Source organism: Mirounga leonina, unplaced genomic scaffold (genome assembly GCF_011800145.1).
Source record: "Mirounga leonina isolate KUSES-001 unplaced genomic scaffold, KU_Mleo_1.0 Mir_168, whole genome shotgun sequence".
Lineage (NCBI taxonomy): Eukaryota > Metazoa > Chordata > Mammalia > Carnivora > Phocidae > Mirounga > Mirounga leonina.
The window spans coordinates 22,560,833-22,576,598 of record NW_023270426.1 but is presented as its reverse complement, the minus strand read 5'-3'; the positions used below and the strand labels follow the sequence as shown (position 1 = coordinate 22,576,598).

At 51.1% G+C, this 15,766-nt stretch overlaps 1 protein-coding gene across 1 annotated transcript; it reads right to left on the bottom strand.

The window, feature by feature from the left end:
• Positions 1 to 7,812: 7,812 nt before the first annotated feature.
• Positions 7,813 to 11,945, bottom strand: EGR1 (early growth response 1). The gene is made up of 2 exons (XM_035014236.1): positions 11,084 to 11,945; positions 7,813 to 10,375 (listed from the first exon to the last, which is right to left on the bottom strand). The coding sequence occupies exons 1-2, from the start codon at positions 11,382 to 11,384 to the stop codon at positions 9,048 to 9,050; spliced, it is 1,629 nt and encodes a 542-aa protein (XP_034870127.1). The 5' UTR covers positions 11,385 to 11,945; the 3' UTR covers positions 7,813 to 9,047.
• Positions 11,946 to 15,766: the final 3,821 nt, after the last annotated feature.

The window sequence follows — 15,766 nt, the reverse complement described above, 5'->3', positions numbered from 1 at the left end:
TAAGGCAGCCAGAGGAGATTCACTGTCTCTGAGAAGCCAGTTTGGGAAAACTCATAGTTGACTCTAAAGAGATTCAGAGTTGGGGCACCTGCATGACTCAGTCAGTTAAGCGTGTGACTCTTGATTTCAGCTCAGGTCATGATCTCAGGGTCGTGAGATAGAGCCCTGCATGGAGCCGCACATAGAGCCTGCTTGTCCCTCTCCCTCTGCTCCTCCCCTCACCCACTCACTCGCTCTACGATAAATAAATAAATACAATCTTTAAAAAAATAGATTCAAAGGTGAGTGGCAGACTGGGATGGATTTTTCTCTCTTTCTCCCAGACCCCCTCCAAATCCCCTGGATCAACTCACCCACAGTAGATGCTCCACTCATTTGTTGAATAAAGGAGAACAGTTTAGTTCTCAGGAGTCTGGTTATTGGATCTGAAAATGTTCTGGTGTGAGAAGTTGGTTCTGAGGAGAAATGAGTTTGGGAAAGTGCTGAAATCATTTTCTCTGAGGAAGACACCCATTACTGGTTGTGTGGAAACTTGACTTCTGGATTTGTTTGGAAAGTGAGGAGGCACTCTAACCCAGGTGGGCAGACTGATTTACGTGGGTCACAGGGATAGGAGAAGACACTTCAGGATAGACTCATTTCCACCCATTTTCCTCCCCAGATTTTTAAAGTCCCTTCCTTCAAAATGAATCCCTAAGCAAGAGTCAGGAGGACCTCCACCCCTCCTACCCTAGGGCCAGCTCTTCAGCCTCCAGCTTGCAAATCAGCACCACAATCTTAGAGGGCTATGTCCTCTGAGCAGAGGGTCTGGTTAGAGCACAGGCCAGGGCAGCTAGCAGGAGAGAGAACCCAAGAGGTTCACCCTCAAGGATGAAGGACATAGGGGCACCTCGGTGGCTCAGTCGTTAAGTGTCTGCCTTCAGCTCAGGTCATGGTCCCAGGGTCCTGGGATCTTGCCCCACATCAGGCTCCCTGCAGGAAGCCTGCTTCTCCCTCTGCCACTCCCCCTGCTTGTGTTCCCTCTCTCGCTGTGTCTCTCTCTGTCAAATAAATAAATAAAGTCTTAAAAAAAAAAAAAGAAAAGGGGCGCCTGGGTGGCTCAGTTGGTTAAGCGACTGCCTTCAGCTCGGGTCATGATCCTGAAGTCCCAGGATCGAGTCCCATGTCGGGCTCCCTGCTCGGTGGGGAGTCTGCTTCTCCCTCTGACCCTTTCCCCTCTCATGTTCTCTCTCACTCTCTCTCTCTCCAATAAATAAATAAAATCTTTAAGGAAAAAAAAAAAAGAAAGAAAAGGATGGAGGACATATCTGTAGGGTAGAATTAACATTGCGTAGCCCACCTAGAGAATGGGCACTCAAAGACCAGGGAAGGAAAAGATTTTTAAAATCTAGATTTATTGGGGCGCCTGGGTGGCTCAGTTGGTTGAGCGACTGCCTTCGGCTCAGGTCATGATCCTGGCTGGAGTCCCGGGATCGAGTCCCACATCGGGCTCCCCGCTCGGCGGGGAGTCTGCTTCTCCCTCTGACCCTCCTCCCTCTCGTGCTCTCTGTATCTCATTCTCTCTGTCTCAAATAAATAAATAAAATCTTTAAAAAATAAATAAATAAATAAAATAAAATAAAATAAAATCTAGATTTATTGAAGTACAGGAATTTAAAAATAGCTTTATTGAGGTATAATTTATATACCATGAAATTCATCCATTTGTACAACTCAGTGACTTTTAGTAAATTTACAGTTGTTCGAACACCGAATCCAGTTTTAGGACACTCCCACCATCCTCAAAATAGCAAGCTGATTTGCAGTCAATACCTACACTTACCCCAGTCTCTACTAATCTGCTGTCTCTATAGATTTGTTTTTTCTGGACACTTCATAAAAATGCAGGCATACAGTGTGCACAAAACTTCTTAATCATAATGTTTCTGAGGTTTATCTATGTTGGAGCACACATTGTATTCTGTTCCTTGTTGCAGAATAGTTTTTCATTGTTTGAATACATAGTATTTCATTGTTTGAATACATAGTATTTCATTGTTTGAATACATAGTATTTCATTGTTTGAATACACCACATCTTGTTTATCCATTCACTGGCTGAATAGACATCTGGATCGTTTCCACTTTGGGCTATTCTGAATAATGCTGCCATGAACATTTATATTCATATCTTTGTACAAACGTGTTTTCATTTCTCCTGGGTACATACCCAGGAATGGAATTGCTGGATCATATGGTGATGTGTGTTTAACTCTCTAAGAAACAGCTAAACTATTTCCCAAAGTGGTACATTTTTACATGTCCACCAGCAAGGTAGGAGGGTTCCAATTCTTCCATATCCTCACCAACACTTGTTATTGTCTGTCTGGAAAGGAGTAAAGTCATCTCTCCTCACCCCAACCCGACCTACACCCAGGCAGGCAAGTGCCGGGTTATCACAGTTGAGAACACAGAGCCTCAGCTGCCCTTTCCACTCGCAGGCTGCCCTGCAGTTCCAGGCTCCCTGCACCAAAGAACAGAGAGAGAAGTTGTAGTTACAACATTACCTCAGAACTGGGGTGTCTGGGTGGCTCAGCTGGTTAAGCATCTGCCTTTGGCTCAGGTCATGATCCCAGGGTCCTGCAATAGAGTCCCGCATCGGGCTCCCTGCTAGGCGGGGAGCCTGCATCTCTCTCTCCCTCTGCCTCTCCCCCTGCTCGTGCTTTCTCTCTCCCTCTCTCTCAAATAAATAAGTAAAATCTTTTAAAAAACATTACCTCAGAACTGAGAGTTGGGAATTCGGTAGGATAAGGTTTTTGACAACTAGTGAGTGAGTGGGGCCTGTGTTCCAGAAAACCTATCCAGGGAAGAGCCCACAGGTGATAGTAATAAGGTGGACAGATAACCTCTCAAGACCTGTATCCCAAGGCAGCCTCCCACACCATTTGAGCTTAGCCCCTTCCTCTGTTTGAGGTTGAAGTGCCTCATCAGTATATAGCCCACCCACGGCCAGGTGCCTTAGAAAAGTATCACCAAGGACTCACGTACATTTGCCAAGCTGAATAAATAACAATAGCATACCTTGCTTAACCTTAGATGTCTCATTACCAGGAAGGTATAAACAAGTGGGAAGGCGTTTGAAATAGGGCAATAAAAATGATGAAGGGGCTGGCTCTGTTTACATGAGGAAAAATTAAATGAAGCAGATCTTTTAGGAGGCTGGTCCCTAACTATGTGAGTTTGGGGGAAGATGGGTGATTATTGTTTCCAGCAAGAGGGAGGTGAGTAAATGGGGACATGGTGGGAAAAAGGAGCCAGAATGGGGAGCTTTGGAGTAAATGGGAACACATCCACACAAAGACTTACACTCAGATGTTCACAACAGCTTTATTTATAATAGCCCCAAAGGGAACCAGCCCCAATGTCCATCCACAGGTAAAAGGGTGAGGAAATTGTGCTATAGTCATAGAGTGAAATACTCCTTAGAAATAAAAAGGAGTGAACTATGTATACAAGCAACAACATGGATGCATCTCAAGATAATGATGCTAAGTTAAAAACCAGACCAAAAGGTGTACATACTGAATTATTAAATTTATATGAAACTCCAGAAAGTGCAGACCGATCTATATAGCGAGAGGAAGCAGATCAGTGGTTGCCCCAGGGACAGGGATGGAAGAAGGGAAGATTTCCAAGGGGCACAAGGAAACTTTTGGCAGTGATGGATATGTTCATTATCTTAATCGTGGTTACAGTTTCACCTGTGAACACATATATCGAGATTCATCAAATTGTACAGTTTATTCTACACTAGTTGTACCTCACTAAAGCTATAATAATAATAATAAACAACCTAAGCACTGAGGAGAATGGGCTTGTTGGAGAGAGCTCCCGAAAAGAGAGATGAAATAGATTTTCTTGCAAATGAGCCAAGCTGCCAATTTGACCTAAGATAACTTCTTCTTTTTTTTTTTTTTAAGGTTTTATTTATTTATTTGACAGAGAGAGAGACAGCCAAAGAAGAAACACAAGCAGGGAGAGTGGGAGAGGGAGAAGCAGCCTTCCTGCCCAGCAAGGAGCCTGATGCGGGGCTCGATCCCAGGACCCTGGGATCATGACCCGAGCCGAAGGCAGACGCTTAATAACTGAGCCACCCAGGGGCCCCAACCTAAGAGAACTTCTCCAGTAAGCTTTGCCTCAAAAGGCTTTCCTAAGTTCTAGTAATGGGAAAAGGGATCTGGGAAGAAAAATCACTACAGTGGAGGTCTAGATTTGCTATTTGGGCACAAAAGTCTTATTAGCACCTGGAGGCTTACGGGTAAAATGTTGAAACCTTATTTGCTCAACGCCTGATTCTTTTAGTCTTGGCCTCATTTCCCTTAGGACCACTGAGATCTCACTCTGCTCAGTCTTCCCCTCTCAAACTACACCAAGTGTGGCTGAACCAGGAAAACAGCGGGGATGGGGAGAGCAGAGGATATTGCAGGAACTACCTCTGACCCTATAATACCCATTCCTTTTTTTTTTTTTTAAGATTTTATTTATTTATTTATTTGTCAGAATGAGAGAGAGAGAGAGCACAAGCAGGGGGAGCGGCAGGCAGAGGGAGAAGCAGGCTCCTTGCTCAGCAGGGCAAGAAGCCTGATATGGGACTCGATCTCAGGGCCCTGGGATCATGACCTGAGCCGAAGGCAGATGCTTAACTGACTGAGCCACCCAAGCACCCCTATAGTACCCCTTCCTGACTCCATTTCTTCCTGGGGTTGGAGGTTCCAAGAAGAGGGAGCTAGAAGGAAGCACACCTAAAACCCAGCCTGACAACCAGGCTAAGCTATGTCTTTCTGAGTGCTTAGAATCTTTCCAAAAAGATGAGGCTCAACATTCCTGAGATTCAAAAGAGTATCTCTCAGGTACTAGGAAGAAGGGTCGAGGGTCCTTAAAACCTGGTTCTTTTTTTTTCTTCAGAATCTAAACCTAGCCTTGGCTGGCCAAGTTTCCCTGCCCCCTCTCTTCTTCCACCCCACTCCTCTCCGTCCTCCACATCCCTGAAGCCCTAGACAATGTCGCCAGGAACAGTCAATTGTTCAACACTATCTGGGTCCTTTCCTAAACCTCAGCCTTGATGATGATAGAGCTTTTATCAGCACTGCCCTATGCCCTTGGTTTCAGATTTCCCTCACAGGAGCAGGAGTTAAAATGAATACTTTCCTTTTTTTTTTTTTAATACTATAGGACTGTAAAATGGGGCAATTTTTGAGTCTTGCTCTATTTCAGCTATGCAGAGAAACTTGAGTTTCTAGTGGCAAAATCCAAAGGAACCCTGGCGACAGGACTAATAAAAATTAGCTAGCAATCTTTGCAGAATTTCTCAACAAGCCTTCTGCATCAGAATTGCCTGGTGTGGTCGTTATCAAGACCAGATTCCAGGCCCCCATCCCAGACCTCAAGAATAAGATGCCCTAGGAAGGGGACCTGGGAATCTGATTCTGATGCATTGTAATAATAACATAGGAGATTTTCTGCTTTAAAGGAACAGAGTCTTTTTGCTCCTTCTTTCCTATTTTATTCTTGCCATGTTCTCCCTCCCCTTGGGCTGCTCCCCCCCTCCCCACCGCCTTGGTAGTCTGTGGTGAGAAATTATTAAGACTGTGTAACAGGCATGGACTTGTGTTCCTGGGCCCAGAGTGAGATGGGGAGGGGTAGGTGGGGCTGGGAAAAGGTGTGTCAATACAAATATTGTCTCATCAGGACCTGGCAATTTTGCCAGGAGGCTCACGGAGATGTGCCCTTAGCTAGAAAAGGTGGCTTGGTTCCCCGTGCTCCGGGCTGAGGAGTCTGGTATCATGGGAAAGGCCAGAGATCAACAGTGTTGGTGGTTGAGGGCTAGAATGGAAAAGAAAGAATTGGGCTAATGCCAGGAGATGGCTGGAATTGCACACGTTCCAGGAGCAGTGTTGATGGGTAACCTGGGAGACCCTCAGAGGGAGAAGGAGTGGAGCAGGTTAGACCTCAACCCCACTCAAGGCCTGATAGCCATACTGGGTATAGAAGATACTTCCCTGTCCTTGACGGGAGGATCAGAAGTTGAGAGGGAAGCCAAGGCTTGGGAAGTCCAGGACATCAAATCTATTGTACCCAAATACCCAATGGACAGTAGTGTCTGACCAGTTCATAAAAGGCTCAAGTCAGGGCTGAAGGTAGTGCTTGCATTCAATAGTCTATCCATTCACTCTCCCAGGCAAAGAGTCACCAACACCCTCCCTGGCTCATATACAAAGCAAGTCAATTGAGCTGACTCCTACTTACCCTTCCCAACTCAGTTTTTCCACTTTTCCTAAGCTCCTGGGTGGGTTGGGTATCCTTCCCCGTGCTCTCATACAGTCCCATGCTTGTCCACATTATATAACATAACACCATGTTACAATTTTTGGCTTACATCTCTGTCTCCTCAACCGACAATCTGCATTGCTGTGACCAGCTCAAGGCCTCTCACAGAGTAGACAGATGCTAATAGGCCCCTAAGAATTGCTCCAGCCGTGAGTGTGCACCATTAGAGAGCTGGGGCCAGGGAACCTAGCACTTCAGGCCTCCTACACAATGGGACAGACTTGGTCTGGAAGGGAAACTTAAATACCAGGCCAGCCTCCTGCCCACTCTGCCCTGTATTCCTGGAAGCTGCCAAGGATCCCAGCTCCAGCTGGCAAGTAATGAGATTTCTTCCTGGAAGGATTCTTGGCTTGAGAACTGGCCCTCACCTCTTCTAGGCTTCTTAGATGCCCTCAGGTTTCTGGGGACATGGAGGATGGGCAGGAGAGGCTGAGTCAGCTCCAGCCTTGTTACTACTTCCCAAAGCCCTGTGGCCACCCTTTATCTCCCCCAAGTGTATATAGCAGGGATTCCCAAGAACATAGCTTTCCCCAACCCTGGGTAGAGAATGCGGGGCAGGGCCAGCCAAACATTTGGGGCCATGAGAATAGCACTGCCTCCGGGCACTCATGTTCCACTTCTACCTGTGGCCTTCTTTAGCTTTAATTAACCAAGAGAAGGCTGCAGTCCGCCAGATTGAGGCCCAGTATCAAGAAGAGACCCACACACAGTTCTCAAAAGAATTCACTCCAGTGACACACAGCAGACACGACTCCGAGTGGAATTTCCCTGTCTTGGGGGTGCCTGGATGGCTCAGTCAGTAGAGCATGTGACTCTTGGATCTCCCGGTTGTGAGTTTGAGCCCCATGTTGGGTGCAGAGATTACTTAAAAATAAAATCTTAAAAAAAAAAGAATTTCGCTGTCTCTGTAAAAGCCCCTCAAAGCCCTCAATAAAGATGGCAAAAGGTGGGGGTGCTGGGTGGCACAGTGGTTAAGCGTCTGACTCCTTGGTTTCAGCTTAGGTCCTGATCTCCCATGGTGAGATGGAGCCCCAACTCAAACCCTGCCTCCAACCACATGTGGAGTCTGCTGAAGACCCTCTTTCCCTGCCCCTCCCCCCATGCTCTCTCTCTCCCTCTCTCAATAAATAAATCTTAAAAAAAAAGAAAAAAAGAGGGGCGCCTGGGTGGCTCAGTTGTTAAGAGTCTGCCTTCGGCTCAGGTCATGATCCCAGGGTCCTGGAATCGAGCCCCGCATCGAGCCCCGCATCGAGCCCCGCATCGGGCTCCCTGCTCTGCAGGAAGCCTGCTTCTCCCTCTCCCACTCCCCCTGCTTGTGTTCCTGCTCTCGCTGTCTCTCTGTCAAATAAATAAATAAAATCTTTAAAAAAAAAAAAAAAGAAAAGAAAAAAAGAGATGGCAAAAGGGCCCCCACCTCCAGCCCAGGAAACACGCACCCAACTGCAGCTATTTTATTTTCCTTTTAATTTTTCTGAAGGATATACACCACATATCCCATGGGCAATAAAGCGCATTCAATGTGTTTATAAGCCAAACAGTCACTTTGTTTAAGCAAACACAAATACAAAGTAAAATAAAACCACAAAATAATGAACTGCATGTTCATAACATACAAAAATCGCCGCCTACTCAGTAGGTAACTACAACATTCCAACTCCTGAATATATTTATAAATTTACATTTTCAGTTAAAAAAATAGACTTTTGAGAGTTCAGATTTTGTTTTAGATTTTGTTTTCTTACATTCTGGAGAACCGAGGCTTAGCTCAGCCCTCTTCCTTATTTTGCTCCCAAAGCCTCCCCCGAGTCATCACTCCCTGCCCCCCTTAAGGCTAGAGGTGAGCACATCCCTCACAATTGCACATGTCAAGCTGTCAGCAAGGCGCATCACACAAAAGGCACCGAGACGTGAAACTTTTTAAACCAAAAGGACAAAAAAAAAAACACTTTCAAAAAAAAAAAGAAGAAAAACCAAACCATATTTTGTCACATGTGAGAGTACAGTCGGGCAATATTTACAAAAAGGTTAACGGAACATCACTCTGACACATGCTCTGATCAATACCAAGGACTGCAGTTTCAAAAAAAGCTTCAAACGTAATCGTCACAGCATCATCACAAAATAAAGGATCACCGTTGGTTCGCTTGGCTTTTCTTTTTTTTTTTTCCCCCCCAAAGTGAGGACCTAATTCCAAATAATACAATAGAATATGCAAATTATCTTCACATCAAGAGTACCCCAAGAAAAACAAAATCCATGGCACAGACACTGTACAAGGGTGCAGGGCTGGGCTCTGAGGGGCCCCAACCCCATTTTTGCCAACTTGATTTTCTAGCATTGAAGGGAGCAGGGGGTCAGGCATACGATGGAGATGATACTGAAATGATATATCCAAAATCCATGCAAATCAAGTTCTTTGGATAGAGGTGAAGAACTTGGACATGGCTGTTTCAGGCAGCTGAAGTCAAAGGGAGTAGGAACTGGGGAGGAAGGGCAAGTGGGCAGAAAGGATTGCAGGCCAACAGACCTCCCCCTCCGACGCTGGGTGGAGTAGAGGGGGAGGATTTGGCTCTGAGAACCTCCATCTCACCTAAGAGGAACCCCTTCTGTGGCCATCTCCTCCTCCTGTCCCTTAAGTCTCTTGTGTTTCTTTCTCCCTTTTCCCTTGTTTCCCCTTTCCCTTTAGCAAATTTCAATTGTCCTGGGAGAAAAGGTTGTTGTCATGTCCGAAAGCCCTGTGGAGGCGCTGAAGGAGTTGGTGACAGCTGAGGAAGGGAAGCTGCTGACTTGGGCCGGGAAAGCAGGGGGAACGGAGGAGTATGTGGTGGCCACTGAGGGTGAGGGGAAGCCACTGTGCACAGGGGATGGGTAGGTTGAGGACCCGGGAGAGGAGTAGGAGGTGGGCACAGGTGATGGATATGAGGTGGTGGCTGGGGAGGGATAAGAGGTAGTAACTGGGGACGTGTAGGAGGTAGCCACCTGGGACGGGTAGGAAGAGAGGGAGGTGGCGGCAGAAGAGGCCACAACACCTTTGTCTGCTTTTTTGTCCTTCTGCCTTAAGTGGATCTTGGTATGCCTCTTGCGCTCATCGCTCCTGGCAAACTTTCTCCCACAGATGTCGCAGGCGAAGGGCTTCTCGCCTGTGTGGGTGCGGATGTGGGTGGTGAGATGGTCACTGCGGCTGAAGTTGCGCATGCAGATGCGACACTGGAAGGGCTTCTGGCCGGTATGGATGCGAATGTGGCGGGTGAGCTCATCTGAGCGGGAGAAGCGGCGGTCACAGGACTCCACCGGGCATGCGTAGGGGCGTTCGTGAGGGGGCGTCTTGCTGGGCCGGTTGGGGTACTTGCGCATGCGGCTGGGTTTGATGAGCTGGGACTGGTAGGTGGAGTTGAGGGCCTTCAAGTCCTGGGAGCCCGACTGCGTGGCAAAGGCCTTGATGGTGGACAGTGGAGTGAGGGAAGGCTGCTGGGTTCGGCTCTCCAGGCCTTGGAAGGGCTTCTGGTCTGGGGTGCCCAGGCCCAGGTCCCCCTGCTGTTGCGGAAACAGATAGTCAGGGATCATGGGGACCTGGAAGCCACCCTTAGCAGCAGGGTAGGCGGGAGGAGGGTACTGGAGCGCGGCGCCCGCGGAGCCTGGAAAGGCCTGGCTTTGTGGCTCGGGGAAGATGTCCGCGTTAGGTGTGGGGAACGTCGGTGCCGCTGAGTAAATGGGGCTGCTGTCATTGGACTGGACCGCGCAGCTCAGGGGTGGGCTCTGAGAGGCGGAGGAGGAGGAGGAGGCTGCCGGAGATGGTGCTGAAGATGAGGTGGCCGGTGGGTTGGTCATGCTCACGAGGCCGCTGACCAGGCTGAAGAGGGGCTCAGGCCACAAGGTGTTGCCACTGTTGGGTGCTGGCTCCAGAGAGAAGCGGCCAGTGTAGGTGATGGGGGGCAGCCGGGTGGTTTGGCTGGGGTAACTTGTCTCCACCAGAACCTTCTCGTTATTCAGAGCGATATCAGGAAAAGACTCTGGCAGGAGAGAGAGAGAAGGGGGAGGCCTGGTTACTGGAGAGCAATCCCTGGGGGGCGAGAAGCGCCCGAGCTGCCAGGCAAGAGGTCGGGCTGGCTACCATTGACTCCTGAGCTGGTTAATAATTGATAGCAGCAGATTGCAATGTTCCTGGACCGGCTCCAGCGGCAGAGCCCATTTCAACAACAGCTGACGCAAACACGGAGAATCCCCCTCCACTGCAGCTCACGGCGCTCCGCAGCGGCGGCTGCGCCACGGAGGGATTCCCGCCAGCACCCCTTCCGCCGCGGCTAGTGCGCGCCCCCTGCCCCCGGCTGCCAGGACATCCCTGGGCACGGATCACGGCCCTTCCTTGGGGACAGGCGGCTGGCAACGCAAGCCTGTCTGGAGAAAGGGGGGCGCAGCCCTGCTCTTCAAAACAAGCCCTCCCCCCTCTCCACCCACCCACGCAGCCCGAGCTCTCCATCCAAAACAGAAGCTAGCTCCTCTGCGCACCGCTAGGGACGAGGAGGGTGAGGGTGAGGGTGGATGTCCCCAGGTATCCCTCTAACACATGACCCTGAGGAAGCGAAGGGAAACCCCACTTGCATCCCTGAGGTCCAGCAACACTGCTGCTGCGGTCAAGGGGGCGCTGCAAGGCGGTGGGGAAGGACGGGTCGCCAGGATGGTGGCGAAGGGGCTAATCCTCGGCGTAGGCCACCGCTTACCTGCGGTCAGGTGCTCGTAGGGCTGCTCGCCCGCCTCCCCCTGAGGGTTGAAGGCGCCGCTGCTGCTACCGCTGCTGCCGCCCCCTCCACCTCCACTGCCCCCGCTGCTGCTGCTGCTGTTACCGCCGCTGCCCTCCGAGGCCCCGGCGGCACCGAGGAACTGGGGAGCCCCGTTGCTCAGCAGCATCATCTCCTCCAGCTTAGGATAGTTGTCCATGGTGGGCGAGTGAGGAAAGGAGCCGAACGGGTCGGAGATCTGCAGCGGGGACATCAGCTGCATCTCGGCCTTGGTTGCGGCCATCCCGGACGGGCGGGCTGGAGAGCTGGCGCTGGGGCGGGTGGGCGCAGCCCGGAGCCGTGGCTGCGGGGGACACACTCTCGGGGGGCTGGCCGGTCACATGCGGGACGCGGGGGACACTGTGGCGACAGCTGGTGGGGCCTCCAGGCTCGCCCTCGCCGCCGGCCGGTGTGGACGCGGCGCTGCTACCGAGGCTGGGGCAGGGGCCGGTCCTGCGGCGGCGGAAGCTGGCGGCGACGGTAGCTGGCGGCGGCGGCGGCGGCTCCCCAAGTTCTGCGCGCTGGGATCTCTCGCGACTCCCCGGATCCGCCTCTATTTGAAGGGTCTGGAACGCCACGGGCCCGCCTCCGTCGTGACGTACATGGCCATATATGGGAAGCAGGAAGCCCTAATATGGCAAGACCGGCCAGGAGGACCCGGAATGACGTGAAGCCCCCTATCCGAGAGCGGTGGGCACCGCGGCCCCTCACCTCGGCCCCCGCGCCGACTCCTGTAACTGGGCGCCCAGGCCTCGAGAAAGCTTAGGACCCAGGCCTCAGCTGAGGACTCCTGGACTCAGGCTGCTCCGGCGTTCCCAGCTTTGCCCCCGCCTCTTCCCTCCGCCTTCTTCCCTCCTCCCGGAGCCGGAAGCGGCCGGGCCATATCGAGCCGTTCCAAATAAGGCGCTGCCCAAATAAGGGTTGTTCCGGCGGGGGATCCTTCCTGCTCCTTATATGGCGTTTCCGGGTCGTTGCTTGCCGCTCCCTGGCTCCCTCCCTCCTCCCTGGTTCCAAGCCGGGAGCCCGAACGTGCGCAAGAGCTGGGGACGCCCAGGTGGAGGTCTCGGGGCGCGTAGAGCTAGGTGCACCGCGGCTCAGGCGGCTCCCCAGCGGGGACTGGACTGGGGAAGCCCGGGCCCGGGGCGGGGGCGAGGGAGAGTCGGGCCGGGGCTCTGCCACCGTCATCCAGGGCCCTCCCGCCCACCTCTGGGACCGTGGGAGCGGGGCGGGAGCTAAGGGGAGGAGTGACTGGGCTGGCCGGGGCAGAGGCCGCCCAGGAGAGGCGGAGCGTTGACCCCCCGGGCCTTGACCAGTGGCACGATGCCTTTCCAGGTGTCATCGGGGAAACTGAGGCTAGGAATTAATCGCCAGATGATCCCCGAAGTCCCTTTGCGTTGTGGTGGGCCACCTGCTTCTCAACCAGGAGCTGGCGGTCCTTGTGGTGGGAGACTTTCCCACCTTTATCCAGAACAAATGGATGTGGGGCGGGCAGTGCGACAATCGGAAAAGGGGGCTTTCCTGTGGGCTGGCCGGGGACCCCTAGGCTGGCACAGAGAGGACCTGCTTAGCGGCCCGGTGCTGCCCCCTGGAGGTCCCCCCTCCAGCTCGGTTCCTCGGGCCCCGGGCCGAGTGGGCTCTTCCGCCGCCTTCCTGCTCCCCCTCCCTGTTCCTGTGCTGGGCGCGGAGCCAGGCCGGGGGAGCCTTAGACGCAGTGAGCACGAACTGAGCAGGCGCCGCAGCCTGGGCTCTCCCTGCAGTACCCGGGGAGCCGCCACCGCCGAGGCGCCCAGACTCCGGGCCGTATAACACTCCCCTCCCGGAGCCAGTCTAAGGGCGGTGGAGACGGGGCGGGGGGAGTAGGCGGGAACGGTTTCTGCAGGTCTCCCGGGAGCCGGACTTGACGGGGAAGCCCTCTCGGTCCCATCACCACTCCCCGCATTCAAGTGCGCACCCCAAAGAAAACAGGGATTCCAAGAGGGGAAGGTTCCTGCTGTAGCTCCGAATCGAGGGGAGGTGCTGTTTTTCTGAATTTAAAAAGAAAGCAGAAAGTAGGTGTGTGAAAGGAGGGTGCTGAGGGGGCGGGGCTGGGGTCGCTGAACCCAAACAGGTAGGAGTCAGGGGGCTTAAACTGGGGGAGGGGGCATAACTTTCCGGGGCTTCATCCGTCTGTATCCCTTACACACACACACACACACACACAGGCACACACACACATTTTCTTATAAAAATCTATTTAAGGAATCCGGCAATGAACCCTGTCTCTTGTACTCTTAAGTCTGAGCTCCCCAACCCAAAAGCTTAGGGCGGGGTGGGGGGCCCACTCCCACCGCCTACCGGTGTTTTTCCTTAGGGGCATGAGTGATGCACCTCTTTGAGGCCTCCTGCCAGTCAGGGTCAGATGGTCTTGTGTCGGAATGCCCATTTTGCCACTCCCTGGTGGGCTATCTTAGCCAGGCTTTTCCTGTCTCTCTTTCTTCAACTGTAAAATAGAGCTAATGTTAATGATAACCCACGTGGAGGGATTGTTGTGACAACACTGAAACTTACAGGGACTGAGTCTCTGAAGTCCCAAAGCATACTGCCTGCCTTGCAATTGCCATTCAATAAACAGTGACTATTGTTATTTTCAGGGGCTTTTGACCCTCAGGATCACCCACAATTCACCCACCCATCTTCAGCCTCCAAGCAAACTCCAGTCACCCTTTTCTGAAAAATTGTTCAGAGAGGGAGAAACACAGGGGGCATTGTCCAGAAGAGCTAATCTGAATCTTTCTTGCTGCAGTAGAACATCATTTCCCAGAGCAGAATTTTTCAACCTTGCTGGTATAACAGAGTCACCTGTAGAACTCTGAAAAAAAAGAAAAAAAAAATTTTTTTTTTTAAGATTTTATTTATTTATTTGTCAGAGAGAGAGAAAGATCACAAGCAGGAGGAGTGGCAGGCAGAGCCTGCCAACTGCTTAACCAACTGAGCCACCCAGGCGTCCCAAAAAGAAAAATATTTTAACCCTAGACCAACTGGAGTCACAATTTTTCTGAGCTTGTGAGTGCCAGAACTGAGTGGGTTCCTTGTCCTAGGATTCTCCTTCTGTCCCTGGGGAGGTGTCACACCCCCAGAGCACATCTCCCAATCCCAGCCAGAGCAAACCAATTCCCCTATGATTCTAATGTGCCAAATGACCTAAGGTATCTTCAGGTCCTTGCTGAAGGTGGACACTGGAAATCCTTATTGTCTGTATCTTTGGTTTGCATATGTAATAGCAATTCCCCTTTCTTTTCATAATAGATCCTAGTTAGTAATTTCCTTTGGGGAACCAATCCAGTCCATGTGGTTGGAGGAAGATAACCCTATCGCAGATCTAGGAGTGGGTATGTCACACACACCTAGCCATCCATCTAGGATGCTCCAGTCTCGAGCATTCCATGTCCCTAGCCACAACGATTGAGTCAGGATGGGCACATGACCCAAACCAGGCCAGTGTGAAGCACTTCTGGGATTTTTTCTGCAACTCTTAAAAAAGTTCTCTCCCTGGTGGTACTAAACCAATGGAATGTAAGCCTGGAGGCTATCTTGCCATGAGGACTGGAAAGCCTATCTGAAAATGAAGCCAACGCAGAGGGAAACAGAGGTATCTACATGCAGAGACTGAGTCTTTGATACAACCTGGGCTTTTTAGTTATGAAGGCCAGTGCATTCCTTTTTGATTTAATAAAATAGGCTCATTTCACTTTCTGTTACTCACAACCCAGCAGTTTCTGATTAATACACCCATTATCCACAACAACAAAGAATTTTTCTGAAGACTGTATGGGCAAGGCCTGGAAAGGTCTACGGTAGAGGCCCCTGCCTCTAAGGGGCTTACAGTTGGGTGGAAGAAAGACTGGATCCCACGTTGCAAGAGAATTAAGAATAGGAAGCAGCCCCGTTAGCCACCAAATGTCAGTTATGCTGAAGAACACAGAAGATAAAAGGAGGGAGAGATTCCAGGGAGGGGGTCAGGGATGACGAAGAGAGTTTGGAGGAGAGAGAACATGAGAAGGACCAAACTCTGTGGTGAGGAAGCGAGGCAGTTGCAGGCCAGGGCTGAGAGTAGGTGGGCCAGGACAGTCCTTGTGTGCTCGGTCTGAAAAAAATGGGCAGGAGCAGAGAGGGTTCCAACTGGGAGATAGTAGGAGGTAAGGTTGAGTAAAACATTCATTTTTTTAAAAAAGGGCTTATTGTCCACTTCTTGTATCAAAGGCAGTGCTAAGTCTTGGGGATTTTGCAATGAAGAAGGCAGATGTAGTTTTGCCCTCTTGGAAATTGCCATTCAGTGGGGATAGACCAAGCTGCTACTCGGTGGGATACTTGTGTCCAAGTAAACAGCTACATAAATTAAAAGGATGATTTCTGATTATGGTAAGTATAACATACTGGAGAGGTGAGGGAAGGCATCTCAGAGGAGGTGACATTTATGCAGAGACATGAAGGATGACAGGAAACCAACTCTGCATAGAGGAGTGTGGTGGGGAGGGCCTTCTAGGCAAAGGGGACAGCTGGGCAAAGGCCTCAGGAGGGAGAAGGCCGTGATCAGTCTAGGCCCTCCGGCTAAGGTGTGGGCTGTGAGATGGGATAAACTGCATCCCT